The following is a 19093-nucleotide window of genomic DNA, read 5'->3' as shown; positions in this document are numbered from 1 at the left end:
TTGGTTCTTATTATAATCCATAAAGTCATTCTATGCCTTTCTCTTAATTGAATTTATTGAGGTGCCTTTGGTTAACAACATTATACAGGTTCCAGTTGTGCAGTTCTATAGCACACTCTCTGTCCACTGCATTGTGTGTTCATTACCCCGAGTCATCCTATGCCTTTTGATTGAAGTCAATCCATTTACAAAGTAATTATTGACAGGTAATGACTTACAATGCTCTCTTGTTGTTTTCTGGCTGTTTTGCAGTTCCATTGCTCCATTCTCCCTCTCTTGTTGCCTTGCTCTGTGAACTGAAGATTTTCCATAGTGTGGTTTGATTTCTGCTCTTTATTTTTTGTGAATCTGCTGGAGGTTTGGCTTTGTGGTTACCATGAGGTTTACACAAGACATCACCCTATATAATAAAGAGCTAATATGCTAATTAGACCAAACAGCAGAATGACTGTCCAGACAACCTTCCAGATGAAGCCGTGGCTGCAAAGGGGCTGCGAGGGTTGAGCCCCTTGCAAGAATTTTGTGCTTCGGGCCTCTAGTATAAATATAACAGGCTATCTTATGTTGATCACAGCTTTGGTTATATTTAACTGCAGATTCACCTTAAGAGAAGAAAAAGAGAAGAGAGGAAAAGCTAATCTGTTATGTGAGAAAAATAGGGTGCAGTTAAGAAAGAAAGAAGAGCACTCTATTAAAGAAGTTGAAATGAACCCACAACTTGAAACCACTATTAGAACACAAAACATCACATTGGATATTATAACAGAGAATGAGGTAAATTTATCTTTGGGAAAAATCTCTTATATCTAACAGTACTTCATCAATATTTATATCCCTTTAATTTTAATGTATATTATTATGTTTAAAGCAAATCCAAAAATGTCATCTCATTCAAAACCTGAATTTTGGCCAAAACCAGTTTGGCTCAGTGGATAGAGCATCGGCCTGCCAACTGAAAGGCTCCAGGTTCGATTCCGGTCAAGGGCATGTACCTGGGTTGCAGGCACATCCCCACATCCCCAGTAGGAGATGAGCAGGAGGCAGCTGATCGATGTTTCTCTCTCATAGATGTTTCTAACTCTCTTTCTCTCCCATCCTCTCTTTTTAAAAATAAAACAATCAATAAAATATATCATTTTAAAAAAATCTGAACTTTGACATTTATGACTAAAATTATTAATTTGTTACTAGTCATGGCATGTAACAGATGATCTGTGTTTGTTTTTTAAATGAAGAAATGGAAAATAAATTGAGCTTATTCATTAACATAAATGCTAATTTTGGCTATTAAAAAATGTTAACATACAGGCTAAATTGCCTTGAGACTGTGATAGAACTATTCCAATGTTCATAAAGAAATTTTATTTCAGAATACTGTATTTTTGCTCTATGACAAATGCGGTAATCACTTAAAATTTGACTTTTTCATGGAGAGGAAAAATCACTGTGCTAAAACAGGCTACTTCCTTTTCACAGTTTGTTTAAGGTACTGCTCTTAAGCTTCGGTTATATTTTTTAATGGTATGAGACCAAAAACTCAATGAAATGTGTCCCTGGGTTGTAGAAGAGTGAGATTACACTCAGAGCCAATTTTCTCCAGAACAGAATGCCAGAATATTACAAGATGGAATTCTGACCAAACACCTTTGCAAACCAAAAGAGATAGAAATAGCTCATAAGAAAGTGAATTCTGAGATAGCTTATTTAGTCATTTTCAAATGTGTGTGAGTATCCATGGGTGTGTATATATTTAAAAAAACAATACTGTACATATGGAAACTATAGAGGATTTAGAAAATGTGTGTGTGTGTGTGTGTGTGTGTGTGTGTGTGTGTGTGTGTGATAGGGGTGACATTTTGGGTCCATTAGATAAAATGATATTGTTAATTCAAATCCATTTGCCTCCAACAGTCAAGTAGTGACTTCACAATGGCCTCATCCTAAGGGGAGGCTTTTAATATTTTCTGTAGGAATCAATGTGTTGTCCATGATCTCAAAGATATTGTTACTAACAACAGATATTCCAAATTTGGGCAATGATTTTATTTCCTTGATATATCAATAAAGAGGCTAGTTTTCACTTCCACTGAAGGAGGGTATAACCAGTTCAAAGATGTTATTTTAGATGTCATTCTTCTACTTTTGAGAAAAGTAACACTTTGCTCTAAGTAGCATCCCATTTTAATACATAGGACTTCTGAAAAGAATGGCATGCTGCAATATATACTTAGTGACAACTTATTGATAAGTATCTTATTCCTACTAAAGTAGTTCAGTGTATTCCCCCCCCCAACACACACATTTCACATTTAATATTACTTTAAACATCATGAACAAGAAATGAAAGTTATTGCATCAACAAAAAAACTCATGATTTTCTAAGAAGACTCTGTAAACTTCACTTATTCATCATTTGTTTTTTGAAACATAGGCTTCTTTTGTGTTTTTATATCCACACTGGAGAGGAACTATGGACTGGTGTAAGAGCAGGAATTGTGGAGTCTGAAAACCTGGGGAAAATCCTGAAATTGTTTATCTTTTAACCCCTCCATTCCAGATTGTGATAACTGAATGAGGTCATTGATGGATGTAGAAGTCCTTAGGAAAATGCTTGGTTATCCGTTGTTCATGGAGGTAGTCTTTATAACTATCTAGGAATGTATTAGAAAAATAGAATATCTATGGGATAATATTGGGAAAAATTTTAGGAAATTTAGTTTATCCTAATATATGTAGGGTTAATACTCTTACTGTGGAGCAGCTGTGTGTTCAGACTGTAATCTCAATTTTTAAGTGTTGGAGTTAGTAATCAATTACTTAATGCATTCTGGATTTGTGGTGATTCAGGAAAACCCTTTCCAATTTTGAGACTCTTATAATTCTCTTGTAATATTTTTCATTTTAAAAATTCATAATTGTATATTAAATTTTTGAAATTAAGAGATTTTGTGCTTGGAAAAAGTTAAAGAATTGGATCCAACTCTATTTTTTTCCAGAAGGATACCTACTTATTGCAATTTTTGAAATTATAAACATAGTTATTCTTTAATTTCAGAAGCTATCATGGCATGTTTTTCAATGTTGTAGCTAAAAGTCTCCTTTGTGTTATTTAGGTTCCTGAAAGTTCTGAAAAAGAAGAAAGTCTATTGCGTGAAAATTGCATGTTGCAGGATGAAAATGCCAAGCTAAGACTGGAAATAGACATGGCAAAAAATCAGAAGCAAGAAATGGAAAAAGAACATTTTGAGGACATTGCAATTGTCAACGAAAAGAATGACCATCTTCAAAAGACAATAAGAGAAACAGTATTTCAACACAATGAGAAGCTTGAAGTTCTGAGAGTTGAGAACACTGTGCTAAACAGTAAACTGGAGGATGAACAACAAAACAGAGGAAGACTGGAAGCAGAAGTTGAATCATACCGGTCTAGACTGGCTACCGCTGTACAGGATCATGAGCATTGCCAGACATCAAAAGGAGACCTACAACTTGCTTCCCAGACAGCAAGAGATGAAGGGTTTTGTGCGGGAAGGTCATTCTACAAACCAGTTGAAGTAGGCATATCTTTCATTTTTTCTCACTAGGAAATATTATGAAAGCATGGAAATGTTCAGATCATTGTAATATGTACATCCACAAATGACAACTAAAAAAATTGATTCTAGATCCACTAATGGATATCTTTAAAATATTGATATAATTCACACATTGTATAAATTATATGATTCAATATTTTAAACATATTCAGAAAGTTGTGCATCTATCACCTCAGTCAATTATATGATATTTTTATCACTCCAGAAACAAACTCCACACCACTTAGCAGTAACTACCAGTTCCTTGCAAAAACCAGTCTCATTTCTGTCTCTATTGATTAGCTTATTCTGGATATTTCATATATATGCAATCACAGAAGTTATAGTCCTTTGGACTGGCTTCTTTCCCTTAATCTCATATTTTAAAGTGTGTGCACATTATGGCACATAACAGTATTTTATTTCTTTCTTTTTATTGCCGAACAATACTTCACCATGTGGCTCTTCCACTTATCCATTTATCAATTCATGGAAATTTGTATTGTTTTCACTTTTTGGTTGTTAGTAATTCAACTAGGAGTACTATTTGTACAAGTCATTGTGTGAACACAGGTTTTTCTCTTCTTGTTATGGGATTTATTTTTTTAAATATACTTTATTGATTTTTTACAGAGAGGAAGGGAGAGGGAGAGGGATACAGAGTTAGAAACATCGATGAGAGAGAAACATCGATTCAGCTGCCTCTTGCACGCCCCCTATTGGGGATGTGCCTGCAACCCAGGCACATGCCCTTGACTGGAATCAAACCTGGGACCCTTCAGTCTGCAGGCTGATGCTCTATCCACTGAGACAAACCAGTCAGGGCGTTGTCATGGGATTTTTATCCTCTGAGATAACTGGCCTGATTTCAGCATCTCTCTGCCTTTACTCATGCTCTCCATTCTGTCTTTTCAGTTTCTTTCCCTCCTGCCTCATCCTATATCTATTTGGACCTAGCTCCCAATCTCCCCTCTATGAAGCATTCTCTGTTTCAACTCTCGGTGATCTCATTCATTTCTGCACTTGTCATCTCATTTGTGTGGAATGCTTTAGCCTTGAATTCCCCATTCTCTTAATTTTCTTCCCAAGAGATAATCTTGTCTTTGTATGTGTTAATTTGCCTGTGAGGGATATTATTTGATATAAATGTACCTATCTGTGTATACATTGAACACATTTGAGCTTAACTATAGTTAAGATACAACTAAATACTTTAGATCACTGGCTGTCTTGGAATTCAAACCAAGATATTTGATCAACAGAATGTTGAGGTAAAGAGTCTTCTGCATTGGCAAGAAGAAGATAGCTCTAGCTTTCCCAAGCCTTCAAACAATATAGTTGAGATAACATGTGAAAAGAACTTCAGAAGACTTTTATTGGTAAGGTCTCTATGAAATAAGAATGTATTATTATTTTTAAAGGCAAATAATTGATAATCTGCCACTTGCAAAAATAACATTTGCATTATAAGAGAAAAACAAGACGGAGAATGCTGGTCAACATCCTAAGGGTGAAGGTGCCCCCAAACTCAGAACATAACAGTAGTACACTCAAAGTAACGCCAGTAAGAATCAACATAAAATGTACAAGCTTAGCAATCTACAAGGGTGATCCAGGTCACTCATGGTTCATGAGTGTGTGGTTGAGGATATTGTTTATGAGGAGCAAGAAGGGAAAAGGAAAAGTACAGATGACCTCAGTAAAGGGGTCAAGGCTAGAAATGTTGATTAGGGAATCTGGTTTGAAGTGTTGAGATTGAAGTATCTCTGAGAGAATTTTAAGAAGGGAATAGACTGCTTTCTGGAAGTCTGTTTCTATTTTGCTTGGTAGTTCAGTTTGTTCATTAAATTCCATATATGAGTAAAATCATATGGTACTTGTGTGCTGCTTGCGGTGGTGGTGTTGGGGGATGGTGTAGGGATGGAACAAAAAGAGAAAAAATTAGAGAGAACTCATGGACATGGACAACAGATGATTTCCAGGTGTGTGATGGAGTTGGGTGGAGATGGAAAAGGCCATAGTGGGGATACATCGTTATGGAAAGAAAATAAAAAAGAAGTAAGGTAGAAAAGAAATTAAAAATAAAATTGTGAACCAGGGCGATGAACCTATGGAGGGCCAATATAATATTCTATCTTCTTTTGTTTGTTAGAAATTTTCCATGCTAAAAGGTGAAAAAACTCCCTATTGTCTTTGGTGACCACTGTCTCTAGCCACTGCTGGACTGGAGCTCCCCTAATTTATTCTTCAGGGTATTCCTCTTCTGTGTATGTCTGGGAGTTCATCCTATTAGCTTTCTGTCTTTTAGGGATTCTTTGTTAGATGCTATTATCTTTCTGTCCTTTTGAAATTCCTCATAATTTCTGTTGTATTGATTATATAGTTATTTTCTTATGCTAAGTACATAATCTCTAGCCCTTATCTTTAGCTTAAGTATTCAAAACGAAGGTCATCAAATTGTAAAACCAGGTATTGAGTTTCTTAAACTTGTTACATCTCCCTTCAACCTCAATGTAGTTCTAGTCTATGGCATTCAGCATGGTGAAGAAAAATAAACATGCTACCACTTCTTTCCCCCCAAAACCAAGCAAAAATAAATAAATAAAAAATAGACAGGGTGGAAGACTGTACATCATGTTTACTGTTTAGAAATGAAGTACAGTTGAAGGACTGCAGGGCAATGTGTATATGATCATTGTTATCAGTCGCTGCTGAGAAGTAAAGCATTAAAGGACTAAAAGAAGATGACTCTCCAAAAAATTTTAGTGAAATTATAGAATTGAAAGTCAGCTTCTTATGTAAAAAAAAAAAAAAAAAAGAAAGAAAGAAAGAAAGAAAGAAAGAAAGAAAGAAAGAAAAAAAGATTGAGTGGTGAAAATATGAATATATGGGTGAGACCTTTGCATTAAAAAATGTTATATTTAATGGATGGGGACAACAGGATGACAGAAAAAGCTACAAAAATCAAGTAAAAGTTATGCTTTTATGTAATATAGAGAAGACATTTTATTTAAAGAGGAAAGTGTATAACAGAAAAGTAGAAAATGAAACCTATGGAAGAAAACTTACAGAGAATGAGATTCTACATCATCCTAAAGTCAGATTACCACCATAAGGTAATGGGAACTGCATGGGAAGCTTTCAAAGATTACCTTAGTAAGATGTGATTTAATTGAACCTGGAATATCTTGAACTATTGATGAAAATGTTTCTAGGGCACCTTTAGAAACTAAAAGGTCAATGTAGCCTTAAAAAGTATTTTAGCCCTTAGTAATTTATATGTCAAAACCTCTGTTTTCACAAACTTTGGCAATTTAATTTCCATAAAGAAAGTGGTGAAAATGTAAAATCAATTTAAGCTGCTGTAAGAAGTCATTATTTTTTAAATCTGTCCTATTGGCATCACGTTTATAAACTAGATTTTATAAACCTGTCTACTACCATTTATAAACTTGTCTACCCATGTTATTCATGAATTCATTAGAAATCATATTTTTTAAAAAAGAAGAGTCTCTAGATTTTTTAAAATAATTTTCTTTAAATTTTTTTTCAAAATGTCAGCACAAAAAAGAAGAGTTAAAGAAATATATCGACTTAAATATATTTCTGCAGCAGAGGTTGCAGCAAGAAGTAAATGATATTGGTGATTTAGAAAAAGAGATTACTCGGTAAGATTTTAATATTTCAGAACATTTCTGCCATGAATTAAGATTTAACTGTCATTTTACTTTATTAAAACTAAAATAAAATTTATTTCCTCTGTAAATTTTTATAATTAAATTATCTATTTAAAAACTTACTGGAGAAACACACACTGCAATCTGAAACTGCTTTGAAGGATATGATATTGTACTTACTTTTTTATGATTCATAAAACCATAATGAGGATGCCTTTTGCATATCCTGTCAACTGTTCTTTTCATGTCTACCTTGAATTTTTAATTCTGCAAAATATCTGCTCTCTTTGGTGATATTCCCTTCTTCTCATAGTGTGCATCCCTTCTGCACTCAAATCTATCCTATCTAATAATAGACAAACATGGTAATTAACTGCAACTTCGCTACCCTTCCCATTGGCTAATCAGCGAGATATGCAAATTAACTGCCAACCAAGATGGTGGCCGGCAGCCAGGCAGCTGAAGAGAACAGGAGGCTGGCTTGCTCCAGTGATGGAGGAAGCCAAGGTTCCCCGCCTGCTGCTGCTGGCCTCTGAGCTGCACTCCAAGCAACTATGTTGCAATTATAGAAGCTAAACAGAGCCCAGAAACCTGCTTTCAGCCAGCCAGTCCTCAGAGCTGGAGCTGTAAGAGTGTTTCAATTATAGAAGCCAAACAAAAGCAGATACCTGCTTTCAGCAGCCGAGGTCTCAGAGCTGGAGCCAAGCCTCAGAGCTAAAGCTAGCTCTCAGTTCCAGTGACAGCCATAGAAAGTAAATAAATCCCAGAATCAAAAAAAAAAAAAAGAAAAGGAGAGGTTGGGAGCTTCAGTCACCCGCCAGCCTGAAAACGGCCCTCAGGCTCTCACCCAGACAGGCCAGGCACCCCAATGGGGACCCGCACCCTGAAGGGGGTGTGACCAACTGCAAATAGCCATCATCCCCTCATCCAGGCTGGCCAGGCACCCAAGCGGGACCCCCACCCTGATCCAGGACACCCTTCAGGGCAAACCAGCCGGCCCCCACCCGTGCAACAGGCCTCTATCCTATATAGTAACAGGGTAATATGCAAACTGACACTAACAGCAGAAGGACTGGGACTGGCTGGTCACTGTAACACACACTGATCACCAGGGGGAAGATGCTTAATGCAGGAGCTGCCCTCTGGTGGTCAGGGTGCTCTCACATGGGAGGAGCTCTGCTCAGCCACAAGCCAGGCTGATGGCTGCCAGTACAACGGTGGTGGTAGGAGCCTCTCCTGCCTCCTCAGAAGTGATAAGGATGTCTGACTGCAGCTTAAGTCTGCTCCCCGCTGGCAAGTGGGCATCCCCCGAGGGCTGCCAGGCTGCCAGAGGGATGTCTGTTTGCCATCTTAGGCCCAATCCCCTGGGGAGCGGGCCTAAGCCAGCAGGTGGTCATCCCTGAGGGGTCCCAGACTGCGAGAGGGCACAGGTTGGGCTGAGGGACTCCTGCTCCCCACTGCCCCTTGAGTGCATAAATTTTTGTGCACCCGGCCTCTAGTCCTATCTAATAGACAAGCTTGGTAATTAACCATACCTCCGACATGCTTCCCATTGGCTAATCTGGGTGATATGCAAATTAACTGCCAACCAAGATGGCGGTTAACCGCCAACAAAGATGGCGGATAATTTGCATACTACAGGCATGATGGGACAGCGCCATCCTGTCTGTCCCGCTGCCATCCAGGCCTGCTATCTGTGACCCTGGTGGCAGGCAGAGCGTATGGGACCCGACCCAGGGCTGGCTGGCAGGACCACAGTGATCTGCCACCGGACACGCCCACAAATGGCCTGCCCAGGGATCCCAGGTTGGCGGGTGCTAATGCACCAATCAGCCTCCGGCTACACCCGACAACAGCCCTCCCATGGGTATCCTGGTTTGGAGGGTGCTAATTCACCAATCTGCCAATGGCCATGCCCAGAAACGGCCCTTCCATGGGGATCCCGGGTTGGTGGGTGCTAATGTATGGATCTGCCAACACGCACACCTGGACCGCCTTTGCTCTGCGCAAACTATGCAACTGGGAGAGGGGAATGGGGCCCCTGGGAGCAGGGCGGGAACTGCCCGGGGTTTGCGTCAGGCAGCCCAGAGCGGTGTGCAAACTATTGCTACAGGTAGTTGCTTGCTCATTCACTTACTTGCTCATTCATTCACTCATTCACTCGCTCATTCATTCAGTCATTCACTCACTCAGCAAACCCTCTCAGGTCCCTGGTACGAGGGCAGGCACTGAAGTTGACGCAGGATAAGGCAGAGCTATGTTCTCAAGATGTCAGGCAGCCAGGAGAGGGGCGCCAGGCACTGGGAGCAGGGCGGGAACTTTCCCGCGTGGGCTTCAGGGAGCCGGGAGTGGGGCCAGAACTTCTGCCCTGTTGCCATGGCAACACGGCAGAAGTTCCTGCCCCTTAGCTGCTTGCTCATTCACTTACTCACTCATTCATTCACTCATTCACTCACTCATTATTCACTCACTCAGCAAACCTCTCAGGTCCCTGGCACCAGGACAGGCACCGAAATTTGAAGCAGGATAAGACAGCACTATGTCCTCAAGATGTTAGTAATTCAGTAGGGCAGAGCAGGCGCATGAACGAGGCAGTTGTATGCACAGATGCAGTGTACTGGGTTCAGTGAGGGCTGTAACTAACACTGACTTTGTTCCCTTGATAAAATGGGGCCTCGGGAGCCAGGCCACCCCAAGCCTGTAGGCCTGTGCCTAGGCCAGGAGTGGCCAGGGTCTCGAAACATGACAGAGGATGCAGGTCGGGCTGAGGGGTCTGGCCCCACCCCTCACCCTCACCCCTGAGTGCACAAATTTTTGTGCACCGGGCTACTAGTGTATATATAAGTGACTGTTACTACCGGTTGACTGAACGACTGGTCCACTGGTTGATATGATACCCACTGACCACCAAGGGGCAGATGCTCAATGCAGGAGCTGCCCCCTGGTGGTCAGTGCACTCACAAGGCCAACCTCCCGCAGCTGGCCTACCTCCCACAGTCCCTCCCCTTGGCCGGCCAGCCCCGATTGGCCCCAATTGGGACTGAGCAAGATGGCCAAAATCAGCCCCAATCACTGGCCAGGCCGAGTGGTGCCACCTGTGCACGAATTTGTGCACTGTGCCTCTAGTAATTTAATAACTAAAATCTATCTGTGTCACTGTTTAACAATGCCAATAATTATCTTGATTTGGCTTATGTTTCTTTCTCTTTTTTTAGTTATAAAAGAGATCACATATACAAAATGTTTGTATGATTTAAAGAAGAAGCTGGGTAATCCTGTGTTTATCACTCATAGAAACACAATGCCATTTTTCCCATGTCTGGGGAGCCCCCACATGGCTTCCTTTCTGTTTATTGGCTGAATTCTTAAGTTTGTTCTTTGATTCTCTCAGTGTGTTTCCTCTCACTTTACTGTCTTTCTCTATATTATAACCCTTTCACTTTCTTAACATTGTGCTAGCAAAGATCTTTTCTTAAAACAGTCTTGAAGAGACTGTTACACATTATCTCTCTGATTTCCCTTCTTCTAAACCCCTGCCTTTTTCTGCTTTCCCCTTCCACTCAGACTTCAAAGATTCTTCTTTCCTGATTCTATTTTGAATGATCTCCTTGATGTTGGTACTTTTCTTCCTTCTTGTAGACTATTGTCAGTAGGTACCAAAAGGTATTTTTGTGTCTTTCCAAAACATTCACATGTAATTGTGGTTTTCTTTTTCACTTTGAATACTGATTTCTGGTTTCTAGTTGATATTTAATAATAGATTAATGTTTTATATTAACATAGTCAAATGAATATAAGGAGTCTATATAGTTACAATATTAACTATATACCCATATCACATATGTCATGACTTTTTTCATTTTATTTACAGAAGATTATAATTTAGCTAGTATGCTTTCAGAAAATATTAGATTAGAACAAATGAGAGCATCATAATTTATAGATTTATTTATTTTATATGATTTTATAAGCATAATATCTGTTTAAATAATAACTAAATATTTAATCTTAAAGAATTTGACATATTTGCTTTGTACATTTCTTCAGACTTAAAAAACTCCTAAAAGTTGCAAAACAGAAATTACATGAATGTGATAATGAAGAGCTTAGTTTCCCTGGAGATTCAAAACCAAGTCCAGCTGACATGGAAATTCAGTCTAAAAAGCCAAAACAGAAGGTAATTTTAAATCAGTTTTGGGACCCAAAATTCACCTAATTTGGGGAAATAGATATCATTCAATGCTTTAAGTAGTGAAATATAGATTTTTCTGTTAATTTTATAGACTTGGTATCAGTGAAAAAGACAGCTTTTTCTTTATCACTTTTCTATAAAAAGGGCCTACTGTTAACGCTCTCTGTCAGTGGTTCTCAACCTGTGGGTCCCAACCCCTTTGGCAGTTGAACGACTCTTTCACAGGGTTTGCCTGAGACCATTCTGCATATCAGATATTTACTTTATGATTCATAACAGTAGCAACATTACAGTTATGAAGTAGCAATGAAAATAATTTTATGGTTGGGTCATGAGGAACTATATTTAAAGGGCCAGAGGCTTGAGAACCACTGCTCTATGTCTTGAACCCTGGCACCAGCAACAAGTCCAAAAAACTTTTGGTGGAAGCTTCACTGAGTCATAATGAACATACCATGCAGTTCACTCATTTAAAGTATACAGTTCAGTGCCTTTTTCTGTATTCACAGAGTTACACAATCATCATCACAGTCAGTTTGGGGACATTTTCATCCCCCTAAAAAGTAGCCCTGTGCCCTTTACCAACCACCCTGTGCCAGCTTCCACTTCCCCACTCTTCCTGGCCCTCAGGAAGCACTACTGTCCTCTCAGTCTCTCTAGATTTGTCTGTTCTGCCCATTACATATCAGTGGAATCACAGAGTAGGTGCTCCTTTGTGACTGCCTTTTTTATTTAGCATAATGTTTTCAAGGTACATCTCTTTTGTAGCACGTATCACCAGTACTTCATTCCTGTTTATTGCTGAATAACATTTCATTGCATGAAGCGACCACATTTCTTAAAATCTATTCATCATTTGATGAACCTTTGGGTTACTTCCACGTTTTGGTGTTGTTACTAATACTGCTATGAACATTCATGTCCAACTTTTTATGTGAACATATTGTTTTCATTCTCTTGGGAATATAATTATAAATGGAATTGCTTGATCAGATCTTTAACCTTTTGAGAAACTGCCTGATTGTTTTCCAAAGTGGCTGCACCATTTGTATTTAACTGATGGTGTATGAGGGTTCCAATTTCTCCACATTCTTGCCAACACTTGTCATTACTTTTTTTTTATTGTGGCCATCCTAGTGGGTGTGAAGTGGCATCTTATTATTGGTTTTGATTTACAATTTTCTAATGACTAGTGATGTTCACTATCTTTTGACATGTATATATTCTTTGAAAAACTATCTATTCAATTCCTTTGCCCATTTTTAATTGGATTGTTTTTGTATTATTGAATTGTAAGAGTTCTTTAAATGTCCTACATACAAATCCCTTATTAGATAAAGGATTTTCAAATATTTCTTCCATTCAGTAACTTACCTTTTCAGTTTCCTAATAGTGCCTTTCAAAGCACAGACGGTTTTGATTTTGATGAAGTCCAGTTAATCTATTTTTGTCTTTTGGTTTCACATATAAACCTGAAGTAAGGCAGAGGAGACATTGTATTTAAACAATGCCAAATCCAGTCATGAAGATATACACCAATGTTTTCTTCTTAAGTCTTTTATAGTTTCAGCTTTTACATTTTAAGTTAACTTTTATGTATGGTCTGAGGTAGAGGTCAAATTTTATTCATTTGCATGTGGATATCCAGCTGTCCCTGGACAATTTGTTAAAAAGACTATTCATATCTGATTTAATTGTTTGGCACCCTTGTCAAAAAGCAGTTGGCCACAAATTGGGCTTAGATTTGGTTTCTCCCTTCTACTTCACTGATGAATAAGTCTGTCCTTATGCCAGTACCAAATCAAATTTTATGAGTATCTTTCCCAGTCATCTTGCATAGTACCAGCTGTTTTATGTAATAAAAAAAAGTCAGTGTAGTGGCATGTTTTTACCTCTACTTTCATGGAGATTTCTTGTTTCTTGATAAAGCTTATGGCCAGCTTATGTTTTGCTGACTCTGTGACATGATGGGAAAGTAGGCTTACAATGATAACACCCATTCCTTTTTGTCTGCATTTAAACCTTCAGCCTCTAACCCAGTGCCTCCCACTTCACTTCCATTTCCATGAAATCCTAGTAACAGGATCTGCTGACTTAGCCATTTCTTTCATTGTGTTTAACTCATAATTCATAGACTTGCCAGAAGCTTTCACCACCTGGGGAGGAGAAGATTAAAATCTGGACTGTCACCTTTCCTATTTAGAAATGCCTGACTTTGAAATTTCAAATTTTATTTTATTTTTAAATATCTACACTAATAAAAGAGAAACATGGTAATTAGTGTATGACCACTACCCTTCCCATTGGCTAATCAGCATATCCTTATGCAAATTAACTGTCAGCCAAGATGGCGGCCAGCAGCCATGCACTGAAGCGAACAGGAAGGCTTGCTTGCTCCAGTGATGGCAGACTCCAATGTTCCCCGCCTGACTTGCGGGCCACTCAGCTGCAACTCTAAGCAACTATGTTGCAAATATAGAAGCTAAACAAAACCCCAGAAACCGGCTTTCAGTTAGCCGGGCTTCAGCCAGCCTGACCACAACATTGTATCAAATACAGAAGGAAAAACAAAGGTCAGAAACTGGCTTTCAGCATCGAGGACTCAGAGCTAAAGCTGGCCCAGAACAGAAAAAAAAATAAGAAAAAAAAGGAGCAGTTGGGAGCTTCAGTCACCTGCCAGCCTGAACACGGCCCTCAGCCCCTCCGCCAGACTGGTCAGGCATCCCAGTGGGGGATCCCACCCTGATCCAGGACACCCTTCAGGGCAAACCAGCCGGCCCCCAAAGGGTAATATGCCTCCTGGGACCGGATCAGCAGAGCACCTAGGATCCAGGCCCCGGGATCAACATGACAGGGGGCAGCGCCCAAAACCCCTGATCACCCTGCGGCTCTGTGACAGGGGGCAGGGCCACAACCTCCATATCTGACCTGCTCTGATCATGACAGGGGAAGGTGCCCCAAACCCCTGATCAGGCCTGCTCTGTGCCTGACAGGGGGGAGCTCCCCAAACCACTGATCGCCCTGCGGCTCTGTGTGTGACAGGGTGCAGTGCCCCAACCCCCCGACCCGCCCATTGGCCCTGCTCTGTGTGTGACAGGGTAGAGCCATAAACTCCCCATCAGCCCCACCTTGAGTGTGACAGTGGTGGTGCCCCAAACCCCTGATCGGCCCTGCTCTGTGGGTGATAGAGGGTGACGCCCCAACCCCGCTCCATGGGCCTTGCTCTGTGTGTAACGGGGTAGAGCCATAACCTCCCCATCAGCCCTGCCATGAGTGTGACAGGGTGCAGCGCCCCAACCCCCTGATCCGCCCTGCTCTGTGTGTGACAGGGGGTGGTGCCCCAACTCCCCTATTGGCCCTACTCTGTGCCTGACAGGGGGGAGCTCCCCAACCCCTGATCGACCCTGGTCTGTGAGTGACAGGGGGCAGCGCCCCAACCCCCTGATTGGCCCTGCTCTGTGCGTGACAGGGTGTGGCTTCGCAACATCTCCATCGACCCTGCCTTGAGTGTGACAGGGGGCAGTGCCCCAACCCCCCAATCGGCCCTATCCTGAGCATGACTGAGGATGGCATCGCAACCTCCCAATCCGCCCTACTCTGTGCATGACAGGGGGCAGCGCCCCAACTCCCCAATTGGCCCTGCTCTGAGCCTGACCAGGGGCTGCACCTAGGGATTAGGTGTGCCCTCTGCCACCCGGGAGCATGCCTAAATCAGCAGGTCGTTATCTCCCGAGGGGTCCCAGACTGCGAGAGGGCGCAGGCCAGGCTGAGGGACACCCCCTTCCCCTGGAGTGCACAAATTTTTGTGCACCGGGCCTCTAATATATATATATATATATATATATATATATATATATATATATATATATATATTAATTTTATTGGGATTCATGGCATTAGAAAAGCCACCTCACCACTTGTTTTTAGAGAGGAAGGGGGGGAGAGAGAGGGAGAGAGAGAGAGGGAGAGAGACATCAATGATGAGAATCATTGATGGGCTATCTCCTAAATGCCCCCTACTGGGGATTGAGCCCACAACCCAGGAATGTGCCCTTACCTGAATGGAACCCATGACCCTTCAGTCTGCAGGCTGTGCTCTATCTACTTACCCAAACCAGCTAGGGCTGAAATCTCAAAATTTTAAAACCAATTTGTTTCCTATGGAGAAACACTGTGGTATAACATACAAACAAGCTTGAAGTAAGCTAGAGAAATTGTATTTAAATGGTGCCAAAAGGCATTGCTGTTGTTTTGCCACTGAGATTTAAAATGATTTCATAATCCTCTCTGTTTCCTCACTGAGGAAAGGAAAGCTTAGTCCTGACCTTTGAGTGCTTCTCTGTTGCCCTTGGCTGTTCCCTCTGAGACTTTGCTCTGTCCTTTTCATAAGAAATGGCCGGTGCTTGCAGCTCTTTTTACAGCCTGCGTCCTCCCTGTGGAACATCTAAGGCCCAGAGGCCCTTTTGATTGTGTACTGTCTCGGTCTCCCCTCAGGAGGCCAAGCTAGCATTCTCTTAGGAACTTTGAGTGTCTGTCCAGTTAATTTTATTGGGGTTCATGGCATTAGAAAAGCCACCTCACCACTTGTTTTCAGATCAGCTCTTCACCTGGGCTTCCTGGAGGTGTTATAGAACAGTGCCGTTAAAATTCTTACATTCTGAAAATCCTTTGAGGCACCACGTAAATGTTTCTACGGTCTTAAGAGTTTTATGAGTTTTGGCTTCATCCTTCAAACATGTTTTCTGGACATCCTGGATTTGATGTTAGCCCAGAAGCCATTTCTTTATGTTAGGATATTTGACAATTGGACATGTGGGAGAAGGTATAAACAAGAAATCAATATTTTAACCCGGTAAATGGGGTCCTTTTATATTTACTTGTCTATTTTTAGCTTATGTTTCTCATCAATTTCACTTTCAGCTGCTTCCTAGTGAGAATCCTTTCAGTGTCATTGTGTTCACTTGCCCAGAAGCCCTTGCTGTCAGCCTCCTCAGGGGCCATCAGGCCTCCACTCACCCTTTCTTGGAGGCCCTTTTGGTTTCCATTCTCATGCTTCTCTACATTATGCCGGGTTCTACCTGCCACCTGTTCAGAGGTGCTCCCATATGTGTGTGTGTTTCTTTTTTAGTGTCAGCACTCTATTTTTAATGTCAGTATCTGTGCCAGTTACTTATTGCTGCTCAGTAACCACCTCCAAACTTCGTGTCTTAAAGCAGCATTTACTTGTTCACAAATCTGCAGTGAGGCCAGCTCATTTGTTTTCCACTTACCATCAGCTGGGATGACTTGAAGCTGGGAAGTTGTATCATCTCTAAAGGCTTGGTCATTCACGGGTTTCTCAGGTGCAGCGGGCTTTTGGCTGGGATGTTCTCTGGGGCAGTCTCATCTGGACACCTATGTGAGGATGACCATGTGGCTTGGGCTGCTTCGTTCTTCACAACATGGTGGCTGGGTTCCCAGGGTGAGCTTCCCTGGGGAGAGAGTCCGATGGCACCCAGACATAGCAGTCACACAGCAGTCACCATATCTTATTCACCAGAACCCAGGTAGCACTGAGGCCAGCACCTATTTCCTGGACAAGTGCCAGAGAATCTGGAGACGTGCTTCAAAAACTCAACATCCCTCACCTTGTCTTACCAAGTAATCATTGTATCTGAAGGAAAGTAGTTCTTCCCAAGTCATGATCACTGACATTCCAGCAAGTTTGTTGTTGTTGTTGATGATGTTGTTTTGTTTACTATGTTTCCTTAGTTTGTGGGAAGTAACAGAGAATTTCAAGATAGCACTATTGGATTAAGACCCATCCCCATTTTTTTTTATTATAAAAAATGTAGGGCTCATCTCGCTAAACTTTTACAGTGAGAGATGTAATTTCTCAGTAACTCGGGGAATCATTTCTTTTTGGAATGCAATTCAAATTAGCATCAAACGTTCACAGTTCAATAAAAGACATATGACATTAGAGTCTATATTTATAAGATTAATTAATTAGTCTCATTTCCAAAGTCTTATTTTGTGAGGCATTTTTTAACTCAGTCCTGAATATCTGAATACCATACCCCTAAAACTTTTGTGTAAGATTATGAAGTGTTAAGATGGGGGAAGAGATATGAGACTTTCTATTCAGGAGCAATGCATAGTCATTTTGTGGAGGAAAGACATGAAACAGTCATAGAAAAAAAGAATATAAAATCAAGGGCAGAAGAGATGTTGTGTGGCAAAGATGACAACAGTAAATACATTTTTGTGACTCCTGGTTGTTTTAACTTTGATCTTGATTCTGAGCAATTGAAGGTTTCACATTCTAAGACCCTACCAGAGTATAGGTAACATTTTATTGCCACTGAATTCATTTCAAAATTTCATACTGGTGTCCACACCTTCATAACCAAACTATATTCTTTTATTCATGCAGAATGATGAGCTTATAGCAAAACTGCAACCATCATCTTCAAAATGTATACGTCTAGATGAGGAAAAGACACCTCAACAGGAGTTATCAATGGAACCACTTCTAAAGCGACGTGAAGAACTAAAGGATAGAGTAAAGAAGGCGAAACAAGAAGCAGTAAACCTCAGAAATATAGAAAAGAATATGGTAGAAATCTGTGAATTAGAAGACTATAAAAAGAAGCTTGAAGAAAGAGCAATACGGGATGTAGCAGACAAAGTAGAAAAAGTCAATTCACTTTTACAGGTTAATTTTTTTGATTTATTGTGCTTTAATTCATTTCACTGCAAATTACCTTTTCGATAAATACAGTATTTTTGCCTCTCCTTTACTCCCTTTAATAGCAATTTATTTTGAAGATTTCTGGAAGGAAGGTGGCATTTGTTTTTCCTTTTCACTATTTTAGTTTCTAACATTATCACTAAATTGATCTTTCCAAATGATCCTTCATTTTAGTTTTAAGACCAGTTGATGTAAAATAAGACTATTAGGAAGAAAAGATAAAAAACATGATTTCAAAATTGTACCATACTCTTGAATTAAGTTATATTTTTTAACTTTTAATATCTTAAACTGATTCTATTATTCTTTGAATTATCAGATTACATGAGTACTAATAGAATAATGATTAACTTTATAACTCAGATTCAATTCAGTGGACATTGATGATAGCTATTTTAAATTTCAGCTTTTTTCACACTTAAAGCTGATCTCTGAGTTGATGACTCAAAACTAAAGAAAACAAATATAAGTGTTCAGCTTATAATTACTTTAAGAATGTATCCTTTTTATTTGTTGTAGAGACAAAGAGCATCTCAAAAAATGTCAGAGCAGATGATAAATGATCAGGCTTCAACAAGTCACTTGGAACTCAGAAATAAAGAGTTGGAGTCAGAAATCTCTAAAGTGCAAACTTCTCAAGATGATATCGAAAGAGAATTGAAAAAATATGTGCGACTCTACCAAGAAGAATTGGAAGGCAGAAAGTTACTGGAAAATCAGCTAACTGAGTAAGTCAAATGCAGAATCAGAGAAAATAAATTTAATTCATTAATTAGCCTCTAAACTTTAAACATAGTTACTATTGGGCCAGGTTCATAGATTAGTAGGGCGTGAAAGCCAACTAGGTCGTTTAACTTTGGAAAGTGATGTTAGTAAATAAACTCACCTTTCAAATGTCCCCTTAAGATGGTTTCAT

General features: G+C 40.1%; 1 protein-coding gene across 1 annotated transcript in view; it reads left to right on the top strand.

Annotated features, from left to right (window-relative positions):
* Positions 1 to 19093, top strand: part of LOC139021479 (ankyrin repeat domain-containing protein 26-like) — an 80573-nt gene that overhangs the window by 40882 nt on the left and 20598 nt on the right. The window contains exons 11-16 of the mRNA XM_070431866.1: positions 597 to 774; positions 3114 to 3554; positions 7137 to 7243; positions 11300 to 11429; positions 17860 to 18141; positions 18697 to 18905. Of these exons, the coding sequence (XP_070287967.1) occupies positions 597 to 774; positions 3114 to 3554; positions 7137 to 7243; positions 11300 to 11429; positions 17860 to 18141; positions 18697 to 18905 (1347 nt within the window). The remainder of the gene's footprint in view (positions 1 to 596; positions 775 to 3113; positions 3555 to 7136; positions 7244 to 11299; positions 11430 to 17859; positions 18142 to 18696; positions 18906 to 19093) is intronic.

The sequence above is a fragment of the Myotis yumanensis genome, unplaced genomic scaffold (assembly GCF_028538775.1).
Source record: "Myotis yumanensis isolate MYYU_CA2020_CCGP unplaced genomic scaffold, mMyoYum1.0.hap1 SCAF_1, whole genome shotgun sequence".
NCBI classification, from domain to species: domain Eukaryota; kingdom Metazoa; phylum Chordata; class Mammalia; order Chiroptera; family Vespertilionidae; genus Myotis; species Myotis yumanensis.
The sequence above is the reverse complement of the archived record's forward strand: the minus strand, read 5'-3'. Positions and strand labels throughout refer to the sequence as shown.